The sequence below is a fragment of the Rousettus aegyptiacus genome, unplaced genomic scaffold, assembly GCF_014176215.1.
Source record: "Rousettus aegyptiacus isolate mRouAeg1 unplaced genomic scaffold, mRouAeg1.p scaffold_m13_p_5, whole genome shotgun sequence".
NCBI lineage: Eukaryota > Metazoa > Chordata > Mammalia > Chiroptera > Pteropodidae > Rousettus > Rousettus aegyptiacus.
In genome coordinates, this window is record NW_023416308.1 from 76,508,799 (window position 1) to 76,525,205 (window position 16,407).

General features: G+C 37.9%; 1 protein-coding gene across 2 annotated transcripts in view; it reads left to right on the plus strand.

Moving 5' to 3' along the window:
- FCHSD2 (FCH and double SH3 domains 2) overlaps window positions 1-16,407 on the plus strand; it is a 208,892-nt gene that overhangs the window by 8,936 nt on the left and 183,549 nt on the right. Inside the window, exons 1-2 of one of the 2 annotated variants that reach the window (XM_016161454.2) lie at window positions 560-1,118; window positions 2,884-2,981. In XM_016161454.2, the coding sequence (XP_016016940.1) occupies window positions 1,098-1,118; window positions 2,884-2,981 (119 nt within the window). In that variant the 5' untranslated portion in view covers window positions 560-1,097. Of the gene's footprint in view, window positions 1-559; window positions 1,119-2,883; window positions 2,982-16,407 lie in introns of those variants that run through there. The other variant, XM_016161455.2, reaches the window with a different exon arrangement.

Sequence of the window (16,407 nt, forward strand, 5' to 3'; positions counted from 1 at the left end):
CTAGCTGCCCGGCCCATCCGCTCTGGAGAGAAGGGTGTTGGAGGATCGAGATGAAGCATCTCCTACTGCCACAGGCATACTGCTCCCAGCCCCCCATTGTAAAAACTTCACTCTGAGCATCCGCGTCCCTATAACCCGCTCAAAACGCTGCAGCAGCAAAAGCCAGCGGGAGGGAGGGGCGGCTTGTGCGCGTGCGTCCGCGCAGATTTTTTTTTCTCTCTCTCTCCCCTCCCGCTCACGTGCGCGTCCCCGACAGGAGGCGCGCGTCGCGGCGGGCTGGCGGGAAAGCGCGCGGGAAGCCCCCGGCTGGCTCCCAGTCTGGGGGAGGGAGGACTGGAGGCGTTTGGAATGTGCCACTCTCGGAGAAGACGCGGGGGGAGATTTGTGCTCTCCTAGCGTTTCTACTCCTCCCATTCGCTTACTGATCCGTTAGTTCCCCCCGTCCCCGCCACGATACGGAGCCCCACGCCGGGACCACGCTCCCTCCCTGCAGTTGGCCCGTCCCCTGGAACGCGGCTGTGACCCGCGCTGTCCCCTCCGCCGCCGGAGTGGGGCGCTGCGCCGCGCGTTGGGGCCGGAAATACCCGCGGCCTGAGTGGAGCAGCCGAAGCTGAGAGCGCGGCGCCACCTTCCACCTTCTGCGGCTGGGCGGGGGCGTCGGGCTCTGCGAGGGCCAGCCTGCCTGAGTGGGGGCGAGGGAGGCGCGGCTGCGAGGAGCCCCGGAGCCGGCAGCAGGCGTGGAGCCTGGCAACGCGGCTGCTCCTCGGCAGCCGCTCGGCGAGCTGGGAGACCCAGCGCCCAGCTCGCGGGCCTCCGCCCCCTTGCTGTCTCCGCCTCCTTCGCTCACACACCCCCCGGGCCGCCCGAGCCCCAGGCCTTCCCGGCGCTCCTCCTCCTCCTCTTCACGCTCGTCCTCCGACCTGGGTCCTCCTGCCTCCCGCCGGCCTTGTTCCCTCCGGGGCTAGTTCTCCTTCTCAGGCTTTCCTTTCACACGCGCACACACGCACGCCCGCTGGGCCGTCCCTTCCTCTCGGCCCTCTTCCCCCTCGTCCTAGCTAACGCCGTCGTCGAGGGAGGATTGATGTCCCTTCGGCATCATGCAGCCGCCGCCGAGGAAGGTGAGAGTGCAGCAGGGGGGCTTGAGAGCTTTGGGAGGATGTGTCCAAGGATCGCGGCTGGGGCGACCGCTGTGCCCCCTCCCCCTTTCTGCCACTGGCCTTGACCGCCGTCGCCTCTGGCTTGTCACCGAGTTGCCGCCGGTTCAAGGCGGGGGAGGGGGGGCGTGCGTGTGAGGTGCCTTTCCGATGGAGGGGCTGCTGGGGTTCGTCCCCTTCACGCCAGGGACCCCTGACATTTCACAAGAGTTTCGGGTGTGCATTTGTGTGTATGCGCGCGCATGGCAGTACTGCTCGCTGCAAAGTGCATTCTCGGGGCTACACCGAGGGGAGGAGGGGGAGTCCCTGCAGCTTTGCAGACCCTTGAGCTTGTGTGATTGTTTAGTCTGCACCAGGTTCGAGCCCTCCAGCCGCTTGTCGCCACCCTCGCACATTTGCAAATTTTCAGGGAATTTGTTTTCTGCCTAGCCTTAAGGTTTGGCCTGCTTTTCCCACGGGGTGGGCCATAAAGAAGTTGGAATAGTAATCGCCCCCCATCCCAGGGGAAAACAAGAAATTAGGCATTGACCAGTCCTGCCTTTCTTCCCCCACCCCCGCTACTCCTGCCAGGTCCCTCTGGGTAGGAAGCGAAGAGGCGGTGGTGCTGTCCCTAGGAGAGTGAGAACCGGGCAGTGCGTGGCGTGTGCGCTGTGATCTGGGTTTGGGGTGGGAGTGACGGTTGCTCCGGGCTTGCCAGCTCTTCCCCACTGAGCCAGCCCTTCGAGAACTGTTTCACTGCCCTCTTCCCCAGCTTTCTCAGGGGCTGAGGCTGAGGCTGTGTCCTTTTCTTAATCCTGCAGATGGTTGCTGAGTGTCTACTCTGGGCGCTGGGTGGAGGAGGCTGTTCTATCCTCCCCTCGTGGGCAAGCATTTACTAAATGCCCAACTCACTCTCGTCTGCTTCCTCTTCTTTCTTTCTTAATCCGGGTTTCTCTAGTTAAGTGATCCTTTTTTCTTTCACGCACGTACCCTCATCCCTCCAGGCAGCCCCGCTTGGGCGGTGGGGAATTCCAGGCCCACTGTAATCTGGAACCCTGGCGTCCCAGCCTGGTGGGCGAGGCACTTGCCAGTTTGCATTTGCTGTTCTGGCTGTTTAAACTGGAGCCGCCTCGGGACCGACTTGGCTGGAGTGGCTTATAAGCACTGCATGTGCTGGAAGGTCACTTTTGCTTTCTCCTTTGTGAGAAAGAGATTGTGATTTGATGCGCTGTCTGCGAGTGGAGGGCATCATCCTGAGACTGCAGCCATCATGGAATAATTCACGTGGTCGATTCATGCATATAATTTCATGATTGCATAAATTTCGGTCATTAAATATTGAGTATTTTTATGCTCCCTTCTCCAGGCTACACTCTGCTCACCTGGTGGTTAATGCCTTTGAATCCTTTTTGGAAGAACTAAAAGATAGACACCTTTACAACTTTATGAAGACCTAGATATGTACTGAGTTTGTGCATGAAATGAGATGACAGTTTATTTTGCACCTCTTTAATCTGTAATTTTGATACTTGCGTACTTACATTTCTCCTCTGTTTCAGGTTAATTTGGCTAGTTTTTTTCATTAAGTATCTTCAGTAAACAAAATTAGGTGGCTAATAGTGGATTTCTTCTGTTCCCCAGGGGAGAGTCAAGCAAGAGCTGTAATATTCTGACAAAGTGTTAATGATTATTATTATTAATTTTGGTTAAAGTTACAGTAAGGCTTTCATAAATATATGATATATTTTAGGTGAAAGTTACACAAGAACTGAAAAATATTCAAGTTGAGCAGATGACAAAACTTCAAGCCAAACATCAAGCAGAATGCGATTTGCTTGAAGATATGAGGTAAGGTTATAGTAACTAGTTTGAGGACTTCTGTATCTCTGTTTCAAAGAAGCTTTGAGTTACCAAGCCCCAGGAACTGATGCTGGAATTTCCTTTTGGATTTCCTGCTATGAGGCTGTTAGAGCTTTGACTCAGCTAGAAATTATAGCTAGAATTAACAATACGAACTTTTTTCCTTTAGTGGGGGAACCTATAACCTACACATATTATTATGAAAAACAAGGGTCTTAAAAGTTTATCTGTCAAATTATAATAATAATTGAAGTTGAAATTCTTATATAATCTTTCTACTGAATTGTAACATTCATTGACCTTAATGATTCACAAATTTTTAAACTAACATCCCTGGTTAATGGTTAATATCTGGGGATGAGCCAGTCAAACTCAGATGATTAGATACTGGCATTATTGGATAGAACATGACAAATATAACTTTGAACATTAAATTCAATGGGAAATGTGTTTATCAGATTTTATCGTTAAAGTTACCTATATTCATAACCAAGATAACTTTGAATGTAGTAGATAAGACATTGTGCTAGCATGGTAAAAATCAGTGTCTTTCTTTATAGAAGGAAGTATGCTCATTTTATTGAAAGAGATGCCACTATTTTATTTAATAATCCTATAATACAAACTGACACTTTTAACAAACATTTTGATAAAGGATGGACTATGATTTGCATATTGAAGCAGTAATACATTTATCAAATTAGAATTGGGTCTTAAAGCCTAATCAGTTGCCTGTTTTTCCTGTGGTGCACAACTTCATGTTGGTTTCATTAAAAATGTTAACTATATGTTATAATAAAATTATATGTGTTTGGATAGCTGAATTGTATGTAGCCCAAAGATTTTAATTTAAAGTTTTTAATTTCCTCCCCCACATTTAATTTAGATACTATTTGAGTATTTGTACTTTATACCTATATTTTCAGGGTTCTAAATAAGGCATATAAATTTATTCTTATCCAGTCTTGCATATACCAAGATCGTTGGTTTTCGACTCTATTTAAAATACTCTAATTCTGTATTTGTTTCTTTTCATTTTTCTTATGGCCACAGGGAAATTTTTAGAGTAAAATAATTCCTGGACAAGATACCTGAAACTCTTTATATGGTTAAGAATTCAGTTTTTAACATCTATTAAGTGAACTAAGGTATTTTAGTAGAATCTTCTAGATGAAGAAAAATACATTTCAGAAGTTTTTAGGAAGGCAAAATTAGTGTGTAAATAATGATCTTCTGTGGGATATGGGTGGTTAGTGGTTATTAAGTCCTGTTGATTATATTTTATGAAGACTTCTTGTTTCCATTCTTTTCTTTTTCCTCTATTGTTTGTACCTTGGTACTAGAGTTTATGGTCAAATGTATGAAGGAGGACACAACTGCTGTTAAGGTGACGTAGGTTGTTGCTCCTACTGTCCAGTTGTTTGTATTATTATTGACCCTATCACATTTTACTTGTATTATTGCAGTAATATCTTAGTTATTGTAGTAGTGTTCTCCGGTCTTCCAGCTGTCCCCCATGCCTCCTATCTTCCACATTGTTACCAGTTAGCTTTCAAAAAACATTGTTTAATATATATCAGGTTCTTCTTCCGTAGCCTTCCGAATAAAGACTAAAGACCTTGTGATAGCATGTAGGGCCTTCTGCAGCCCAGCTGCAAGCTTCTTTTCTTGGCTTAATTACTACCATTTTATGTCTATATGTGCCCCCTCCTTATTCACCCTGCCTTGGCCACTCAGAACTTCTGTTTAATTGTGCTGTCTACATTCATGCCTTTCTTGTGCTGTTCTTTTTGCTTGTTGATACCCTTTTCCTCACTTTTTTACCTGGCAAATTCTGGTTTCACTAAGTTTGCAAGTTTTTTTTTCTATGATCTCAGAGAATTGATTTTGCACATGCTTCTGGCTTCCCTCCTCCTGTGAATTCCTTGAAGTCAGGAGCTAAGTCTTATTGGTTTTTGTATCTTTATACCCTTTATTTAGGCTGGAAGAATTTTTAAATGAATGTAACTGGTTATATTTAACCATACCTTATTTGTTTTTAGGTGAGATATTTTATAAACTCCATTTGTAGGGGCTGTAGTGTCTGTTGAGTTTGTGTCATACTTTGGTTCATGTGGACATGTTAAGATGTACTGTGCCATTTGATGTAGAATATGTCTGTATTTATGTGTAATGTGTAAATACAGAGATTATTGGTGCAATGAGGATTAATGGATTTTTCATTATTTTAAAGGAATCAGTGTGTTCTTTTATATTCAATTAGTGGAATGAATCCTTTTAGTACTATATAGTTGTGAGCAGAATACTGTATTACATCCTAAAACATAAGTTTAGGTATCTGATTTACTTTTTTCTCAATGATAATCTTGAATTGGAAGTTGAAAATTGCCTTGGTGTTTATGAGGTGTTCTGGCGTTTCTGGTCAGTTCTAGCAAGTGGAATGACCTTAAAAATTAATTAGAAATCTCCGAACTTGGGTTTTTATATGTATTATGTTGTAAAGGATATTGCCTGCTTTTTTCTTTTCCCATAGCAGTGTTATGGTTGATTTAAGTTAGTATGAATTCACTCAAAGTGCAAATATATTTTTATTCTTAATATAAAGACATCAGTAGTAGGAAAGTTTAAAAAAAAAAAAAAACAGGCTCACAGTGCATTCAGCTTTAAATAGGAGAATTCTATGCTGAGTTATTGCTAGTTCCTACTCCCCTCTCTCCTTCTCATCTTCTGGAATTTTGAAGGGAGGAGACCAGTTCTGATAGATTTTTTTCCTTCGCTCTCTTCCCCTTCCATAGTTCATTTCTTCCACGGATGCATTTGGAAGCTGATGGTTGGGAGTAAAGTATGGGAAAGAGAGAGAACTCATTTGTTGTTAATCAGGAACATTCCATGCTTTGGGAAGATTTTAACTTGTTTCCTGTTGACTTTTGCTGTAAGCAGTAGATAAGCTACTTTACTTTCTTTTTAATTTATTATTATTATTTTTTCTCTCTTTGCTTTTTAAGGTCACTTATAAGTTTCTAAATACTGAAGTCTATGTATTGTTCATTAGTATTATGTATTTAGTATTGTTTATTCCTATCATGCGTTAAGTAGAGTCAGTAACGAAAGTTCTTTGCAAGTACCCAGAATACAAAGAACTACCTTTTTCGCAGACATTTTTAGGATGTCATTATATAGTATGGAAAAATCATGGAATTTTAGAGTTAGGTGGATACTATCACAGTTGTTGATTTTATAGATGAAAATGGAAGCTGAGGCAATGAGATGAAGTGAATCATATGAGGAGGAGCATTTTTTGTGTGTGCTTATTGCCCTAAGCTTTTTCTCCAAATTTCTAGACAAGTGTACTTTCTACTATACTTGTATTTCTCAAGCTTTTAACCATGGAATTCATAATGGGTCTCATTTTTTGAAACATTTTGCCTATCAAAAATACATTTTAACTAATTTGTTTTCTTATTTTTTTTGCTTTTCATACATTGAACTGTCAGTCAAGCTTTGAATCAGCATTTTAAAACTACTAACATGAAACCAGCCAAAGGCAAAGATCCTTAAAATGTAACTCAGAGAAGGCTAAGTGATTTCTCTGAGATGTTCTGAAAAATTGAAACTGGCTCAAGAAGCACCTGCCTTTCCTTTGTAGACATCTGGAGGTCTAGTGACCTCAAGTGAGGAATTGCTATACTGTAAGATACTGTCTCTAAGCTGTAGGTTCATGGGAGTCACTGGGGATTAGATTCTGAAGTCTGTTTTTATTGATACAATGAGACTTTTATATCTAGACAGGAACCTTAGAGGTAATCTGGTCCAGAGAGTTTTTTTTTTTTAAAATAGGTTTATTGAGATATTATTCATATACCATACGATTAACCGATTTAAAATTTTTTTTTAAGCATATTCATAGAGTGGTGCAACCATCGCATTTTAACTTGAGAATATTTTTGTCCTGTCTTAAAGGAACTGTACCTATTAGCAGTCATTTTCCATCACCTTCTCCAGCCTTAAGCAGTTACTTTCTCTCTCTACAGAAATGGAGTATATATATAAACATGTGGTCTTTTGTGACTGGTCTTTTGTGACTGGCTTTTACTTAGCATGTTTTCTAGGTTCATCCTGATATAGCAGCAGTACTTCAGTTCCTTTCTTATTGCCAAATATTATTCCATTATATGGATATACTACATTTTATTAATCCATTCATCAGTTGGTGGACTATTTGGTTATTGTTAACAATGCTCCTTTGAACATTCATGTACAAATTTTTGTGTGGATTTAGGTTTTCATTTATCTCAGGTATATTACCTAGTAGTGGAATTGCTGGTTCATATGGGAACTCAGTGTATAACTTTTTGAGGAACTTTCAAACTGTTTTTCAAAGAGGCTGTACCATTTTATCTTCCCACCAGCAATAATTTATGAAGGTTGCAGTTTCTCCACATCCTTGCCGATACTTTTTATTGTCTGTCTTTTGATTATAGCTCTTCTGTTATGTGTGAAGTGGTATCATATTGTGGCTTTGATTTGCATTTTTTGAGCATTTTTTTTGTGTGCTTATTGCCCATTTGTATATCTTCTTAGGTCTATTCAGATCCTTTGCCCATTGTTTTGAGTTATTTGTCTTTTTCTTATTGAGTTAAGGGATATAAATGCTATATCATATATATATATATATATATCTTATCAGCAGTATGATTTGCAAATATATGTAGTATTTGCAGTATTTTTCCTGCTCTGATTCTTACATGCACTAAATTTTGAGAACCACTGAAATGGTGGAAAGAATAAAGACTTTGAAGGTAGACCAGAGATGGGAACCCGTTTTTGCCACTTATAGTTGGGTAATCTTGGACAAGTTACTAAGGTTCTCTGAGCTTTGTATTTCATTTATATAAAACAAGATTAATGCCTACTGTTTTGCTTTTCTTTAAGAGTTAAATGAGACATGCGAAATGCCCTGTGCGGTAGGTATTTAGCATTTGGTAGCTACTATTGTTAGTGGAAACTGAAGCCAAGGAAAAGATGTTGTCTTATTCAAGATAATAAAGGAAGTTACAATGTTTCATTAATTCTAAGAGAAACACTTTTTTATTTTTATTTTTTAACATTCTTTTGCTTCTTACAATAGCTTCTTACAATAGCTTTTGGCCATGATGCAGTTGTCATTGTCTCTTCATGCATAGAACTTGCAGAATAGATATCAGCAGGTGTGGAAGGAAATACCAAGGTTTGGAATACAAATCTTGGATAACCCAGGCTTTTGATGGCAGAGAGTTATGATATTGTTTTGAAAAACATAGGTGTCAATGACTGAATCAAAAATTAATTCAGAAGAGTTCGACTCTGAATGTGACCAGTTTATGCACCAATTTATTTTGTTTATTTTTTAAAAATTATTCACAAGTGATATTTGCTAAAAATCTGACTAAGTTTAAGAGAGCTCTCTTAGTAAGTGTAAATAAAAATCGTACGTGATAGGACATTATATCAGTTTAATTGGCAGCATTTTTTCATAGTGAAACATAATGTGCCTTGCAATTAGTCCTATTTTAGATATGATAAAAACTAGAAGTAGCAGATCAGGTACTGGACCTTGGCCTTTTTTCATTCATTCAGCAATCATTGTTTCTCAATCCAATGTTTTTTCAAATTAAAACTTAAAAATGATATAAAACATGAGATGGAGAAATTTTTAAAAAACAGGGCTACAAAGAGAAAGATCAAGTAGGACCATACTTAATGTTTCTTTGAGAGGAAAAAGAAGATAACCTGATTTTAAAACTAAAAGATAACATGGAACTTCAACTGACTAAATGAATTTAAATTGTAAACATATACTTCCACATTATGATCAGTTATGAAGAAGGAAACTAAGGAGATACAAACTGGGCAGAGGAGGAAATAGGGAAATATAATTTGAGAGGGTTTATTTAATAAAACTTTTTGTTACAAACCACTGCTTATTTGAATTGGGTCAGGGTTTTAATAATAGCTCGTCCTGTTGCTGCTTCATGATTTATGAGCTTGTAAACCATCGCTCATAGATCCTTATCTGATCCTAAAATTCGAAGATTTGATTCTGAACAGCCCACTGCAGAAGTTATCTTATGATTTATAGACTTGAATGGAGAATACTTTTATGAGCCAGGTGGAATTAAACTAAGGACTAATAGTGAAAGTTATCCACCATTCTGGTTAAGAATAATGGTGTCAAAGAATTTTTATGTGCACTTTTCCTTGTTTTGTTTTTTTTAGCCACATCCAGGTATGTAGTATGAGATGGTGAAGGTGATCTGTGTGATAGGGTGGCTGTGATAAACTGAAAAGAGCACTTGCTCAGAGGCATACAACCTGAGTGCAAATTCTAGTTCTTAATCTCTTATTAACGATGTAACTTTGGCCACAAGCCATACCAAGTCACTTGAACTTTTTTGAGCCTCATGTTTCTCATCTGTAAAATGGTAATAATTATAATACCTCATGGGGTTATTTTGGTAATTAAACACAGTAATGCATACCAGCTGTATTGCATAATGTGTAGAACATAACGGAAGCTCAATAAATGCATGTAGACTGTAGTTTTGTTAATTGAGAACATCGATTCAGAAATTATGAACTGTAACTTATTTATCCCCTAAGAGGTAATTCGTAGGTCAGAAAAATGTAATGAAACTCAAAGATAAACTGTTCAAGTAATACTAAAGAATTTCCTTCACCAAGTTTAGCAGTCTTAGTCACCTTCCATCTTTCTGTGTGTAAGTAATGATTCCTCATGATTGCCAGATGGCTTCTGCAACTCCAAGCATGATATTCTCATATAACTTTAGGTGGAAAAAGAGGCGGGAAGGACAGTTTTTCTTTATGTAAATTTCTCTCCCTTTCTCTTCGCCTTTCCTTCTATTAGGAACACAGTTTCTACCAGAAATGATCCCAGTAGACTTTCCCTTATAACTCATTGGACATGGTTGTTTCATATACCCATAAATGCCTAGCTACAAAGAAGGCTGGGAATGTGATTATCTTCTTGTAGAGGTATCGGTGGCACCTATATGGCTTTTGCCTCATTACCGTTTTGCCACAGGGGCTCATTTCTAATTGGTCCTGTCCATAAAAGTGCAAAAACTATGTTGAGGTTCGATCATGAAAGATATAGTTGGAATCTCAGTTATCCCAAACAGATTGGGAAGAAGGAACTCTTTAGCAGCCATTGGTATCCCCTCCTTCCAACTACTTATGAATTCAGTGTCTTTGGTCAAGAGTAGGTTTTTGTATTTGCCATGGGTAATGGGCCAGTAGGCCAGTGGCCTCTTAGAATTCTCTTTTTTAGGAATACAGGAGTGGTTAAATATCTTTCCATGTTTGGTCTTCTGATAATTTAGAGAAATGGTGGTCTGAGGGCCTTCTAGGCAGTTGTATTTTTCCTGAGCTCCTTTTACTTCTCAGGTGAAAGCATTAACAAGTAGTGAAGTGGCTAAACAAATCGAAGAAGGACAAATAAGAGCTAGAATTACTCCTTGCTCTTATTTTTTTCCTTATAATTTGCCTCTTGATGATTGAGGATTGGGAATTCAGTCTTGCAAGTATGACGTATGAAGCCTTTTACCAGAGGAGGCCTGTGGTGGTAAGTTCATGTTTTTCTTTGTAAATTCTTCGAATGTTCATTTGGATCCCACATACGTGCCTTTCTGTTTTGTTGGTGTCAGTCTTCAGGAGTGATCTGCTGCATAAGCAGGAGTTTGTAAGTCTGGTTTGTACTGTTGGCTCTTCAGTGACTAATTTGGGAACGAAGCATAGAAACTTGTAACCCTCTTCCTTTGTTCCATTGCTGCAGATTTCCTGTCATGTGCTGGTCAGGACTAACTTAGTAGAACCTTAGCAGATATTTTAATTTCATTTTATTGTGTCCTCGCAGTGTTCCTTGGTCATGCTTATTTTAACATTCCATTTGATCTTCTTTTTGGTCTTTATGCATGAGTATCTTGTCATCTAGATGTTTTCTGTTTTGCAAACTTTGCAATAATTCCAATTCAAAAAGAAAATATTATTGCTGGTGTTATGAAAAGTGTTACCATGTCTGTGGTCTCACTGGAAACAATCGGGAGTATATGTCCCTTGATTATATTTTAGTGGTATTTGTTTTTTCCCCCATTGGCTGGGGGCAAGAGACAGAGATTTTCTATTCTATACTTTTTTTGATATATTTTGAATTTTTGAACTATGCGAATATTGCCTACTCTCAAAACTAAAAGGATTCACTATTAGTAACATTTTATTGCCTGTCTGTTAAACATAACATATTTTCAAAGTTTATATTAGTTCATGCTAAAATGTCTTTTTTGGCTTTTAATTAGTTTTTAGTGAAGTTTTGTCATTAATACACTTTATAGTTTATTTCTAATATGCACAAATATTAAGAATACTTGATTTACAAACTTCTCTTCATAAAATGACTGGTCTCCGGCTGGTTGGTTGGAGTTGGGGAAATAGGCTGTATGTGCTACTATGTTCTTTTCTTTATGCATTGTGGAATTGTTTTGTCCCCAAACGAGAGAATATATAAGGTGGTTAGAGTCCTGTCCAGCCTCAGATTGTGATCTAACTTTGCGCAAAGATTTTACATCATAGTTGTCATTTAAAATATTGTTTCTGTGATAAAATGTATTTTGCATTATTAGCCAACTTGCTCTATTGGGGAACTGTTTTGTCTGTTTTACTATAGAGGTATTTTGTATAATAGTATTCTCAGCTATATTGAGCTAATTGAATATTCTTAGTATTCTGTTTTCTTCCTTGCATTTTTAGCTCTACTTTTTTTTTTTTTTCAAGTGGTTGTTCTAGGTGTTACACCATGCATCTTTAATTTATTGCTGTATACTTAGAGTTAATATTATACCGCTCCACATAAGGTACTGGAGCAAACGTAGTTCATACCTCCTGTGCTGCCAGTTATTTTGTACCTGAAAATAGTAGAGTTGCATATTTTGTCCAGTTTTATAGATGTTACTCAAGGAGGGCTAGTCTGGTACCAATTACTTCATCAAGGCTAAAAATGGAAGTCTGCTGTTCAGATATATTAAAGGAAGATATTTAGCTGTGTTTAAAAACATAAGATTATTTTTGCCTATTTAATACCTATGTAATCTTAATCCTCTACTTTTGGATATATGGGTTTGGATATTCCATATATAAATGTATGTATGCTGTAACACAGAAATTTTTTAAAGTTTTATTAAGATATAATTCATATACCATATAATTCATTCAAAGTATATAATTTAGTGGCTTTTAGTGTATTCAGAGGAATTAATCTAATACCACAATCAATTTTAGAACATTTCATTACCACAGAAAGATACCCTGCACCCCTTAAGACATCATCCTTCCTCTCTCCCTCCATTTGCCCAGACCTAGGCAACCACTAATCTACTTTCTATAGACTTACTTGTTCTGGACATCTCATATAAATGAAATGGTACAATATGTGGTCTGTTGTGACTGGTTTCTTTCACTTGCCATAATGTTTTCAAGGTTCATCAATGTTGTAGCATCTGTGAGTACTTCATTCCTTTTTATTGCCAAATATTCCATTGTTTGGATAAAGCACATTTTATTAATCCATCATTGGATGGACATTTGGGTTGTTTCGCTTTGGGCTATTATGCATGATACTTATGTGAGCATTCATATGTATGTTTTTTCATTTCTCTTGGGTATTTACCTAAGAGTAGAATTTCTGGGTAATCTGTTAGCTCTATGCTAAACTATTCGAGGAACTGCCAGACTGTTTTCCAAAGGGACTGCACCAATTTACATCCCTACCAGCAATGCATGAGGGTTCTAATTTATCCATATCCTTGTCAACACTTGCTGTCGAACATTAATTATATCTCAAAGCCTCCCAGCATCTGTGCGCTCTATTTATTATTATTATTTTCACTTTTTAGATAAGGAGACTGAGGCCCAGAGTGGTTAAGAGACTTGCTCAGGATCAGAGAACTAAGTAACAGAAGAACTGAGTTTCAACCTGGCTTTATGCCTGACTTTAACATTTAAGTTCTTTTTCTCATTGAAAACTACTTTTACAGGTATATGATATAGGAGTTGAAATCAAGTGAAATTTTCATAGTGTTTTCAGGCAGTGAGAGAGCCTAGGTACTTAGACATTTTCTCAGGCTTTATTAGTTTTTGGCAGGAATCCATTGAACATAGAAACATCTTTTTCTGGTTTTGATAGCTGTACTCAGTTTTCTTGAAAGTAGAAGACAACTGTCTTACTTAGGATTATTTAAAATAGTTGAGGGCATAGCATTTTTCATGCCCACCATGTCCAGATATTGTGGATGGGGTATAGTATCTTGTCTCAAGAACTACTACTTAGAATAGTAGTAGTAGTACTATACACCTAAGCTGTATAGTATAACCTCAAAGAAGAGGTATAAGGTTTAGTGCCTTACAGATCTTTCAGTTTGGCTGGTTAGTACAGGAGTGGAAGAAGATCTGTGGTCTGGGGTTTCATGGTTTCATGTTTTTTCACATTCAGGATTGTATGAAACTGAAATTTTAGGGAACTCCTGGCTCACCTGATAATTATATGTGGGATTTAGATTATATTTTGATATATTTCTATAGTTGAAAATGCCCTTTTCTGTCTTTTTTGTTATAAATTAAGACCAGTTTTGTGGTGATAATTGAAGGATACAAAGTTTCTGAATAGAGCTAAAGTCTTGTTATATAGCAAGGTTTTTTTTTCTTACCACCTAATTATGTTTATCTTTAACTTTTTGGCAATGTACATAAAATATACTCCACAAATAGCATAGAATCAGCTCATATTGGATGGTAGATATGTGTGTAATCTTACGATGCTTTATATCAGTAAACTCACTTTAATAGAAAAAAAAATTCTACATGTCTGAAACAAATAGGTTACAAAAGTTATAAAATTGCTTCTTACCTAGAAAATAAATTGCTGTTAGCTGATTACATTGTTTTATTTTGTATAGCTCTCTGCATGAGGACCAGTAGTCTTCTGAGAAGATATAATCTAAATTTACTTTCAGGAAAATAACCAGATAGTCAAAGTTCCATTAGTTGATAAAAAATATAAAAGAATAATAGTAACTAATTGTAAAACTTTGTTAAAAAATTTTAAGTGACTTTGACAATGGCCTATTTTGTTAATGTGTCTTTTGTCACTGATGTAGGTCTAGTCTTGATATGTTAGTGTACATGTATTGAGTCTTCAAACCTCATAGGTGTTATGTGTCAGTACCATTTTAAGGAAGGAGAAAGCAAGGAAAAAGACCTCAGTGTTTAATTTTATATAACTCTACTAAGCCAAAGACTGTGAAAGATTTATGAAGTATCTTAAATGTACAGTGTAATTCATGGATAAGGAATAAGACATATCTTTCACTAAAGATATTTAAAGACAAATCATGTAGTAGAAAATTGGTTGACTTTTATTTGCATCCTATAGAAATAGCAAAATTTTTCATTTGATTAAAATGTTTGCTATGTGTTGTCTGCCATGATTTCAGAGAAATGTGTATTCTACTTTGATAAAAGATTATCTGACTAATGAATGTCCCCTACGCTTTTCCTGGCAACGAAAATTTGGCATCTTAAATTGGATCTTAAATATGATGTATCATAGATGAAAACACTTAAAGTCAAAGTGTTGAAAGGTGAACTTGATTATGGATCTCCTGACAAGATGATTTTGGTAACTTGATTAATATTGATAAATTTTAATATAAGTAATTTTTTTATAGTCATGCACCACATAACGATTTTTGAGTCAGTGATGGACTGCATGCAAAGGTGGTCCCATAAGATTATAATGCAGCTGAAAATTTTCTATTAGTGCTGTTGTAATGTTTTAGTGCAACACATTACTTACCTTTTTGTGGTGATGCTGATGCAGACAAACCTGCTGCACTACCAGTCATATAAAAGTATAGCACATGTAATTATGCACAGTATATAATACTTGATAATGATAACAAATGACCGTTACTGGTTTATGTATTTACTACACTTCGTATCATTATTTTAGAGTATATCTTTCTACTTATAAAAAGTTTATTATAAAGAAGTATGCCATGTTGTTACTCAGCAGTCTCATACATCCCGTGTTTACCATGTCACTTGATTGCATTATTTTCTCTTGTGCTTGATTTAATCTCATGGTATTCTATACAGTAACATACTGTATAGATTTGTAGTCGAGATTATACTATATAACTTAGGTGTATAGTAGGCTGTACAGTCTAGGTTTGTGTAAATACACTCAGTGATGTTCACGTACTGACAAAATTGTCTAACGACACATTTCTCAGAATATGTCCCTGTTGTTAAGGGGTACATGATTGTACTTGAAAATACAGTTTTAGTTGGGGGTTGACACCTTCCTCAAGTCCTTTTGTGTGTGTGCCATGATATCACCACTTGAAAAATGAGAGGGCATAGTAATCTTCTATCATCATGCAAGTTTTACTAAAATGACCTAAATTCTTCTTAAAGGATGTTGTGTTAAAAAGCATTGGAAGATTTCTTGTGACTCTCTTCATCTTAGGGCCTATTCATAACAAACTTGGACTTCAATTTCTTTGTGATAAAATTGCCTCTTTTCAGGTAACTCAGTTTGATGACTTTATTTTTACTTATAGTGTATCAAGAGCTGAAAGGAAAAGAAGTTTAAAGCTGTCCAATTAAGATAAATCAGTCAGTCAACACATGTAACTAGAGAAAAAGCAGCTCTATTTAGACTGCATTTGATAAATCTGAGAGGTGGTGCTCCTTAACCACTTTGAAACCACTTTGATGTCGAGAAGTGTGGAGTCAGGAAGGGGACAGGGGAAGGATGGTTATATGATGAGGAAGATCATAGAGCTATTTCAGATTCCTGAATATTGCCATCACAATGTGATGACATTGTCTTCTTTGAAATATTTTTAATTCCCAGAATTAAATATAGCCTATTCAAATATAGGGGCCAAGAATACATTGTATATGTAAGATTCGCCTGTGTACTTTACAACATTACAGATGCTTAGGTCCTACTCTTAAGATTCAGAGTTGGTAGACTTGGGGAGAGTCCTCGACACTTAGGTTGTTTTCTTGTCTTGGCTACTGTGAATAATGCTGCAATGAACATGGTTGTGCAGATATCTTTCAGATGGTGATTTCATTCTCTTCAGATATACCCAGAAGTGAGATTACTGTATCATATGGTAGTTCTGTTTTTAATTTTTTGAGACACCTGTGTACTGTATTCCATAATGGCTATACCAATTTACATTTCCTCCAACAGTGCACAGGGTTCCCTTTTCTCCACATTGACCAGTGCTTATTTCTTGTCCTTTTAGTAATAGCTATTTTTATGAGTGCGAAATAATTTCTCATTGTGGTT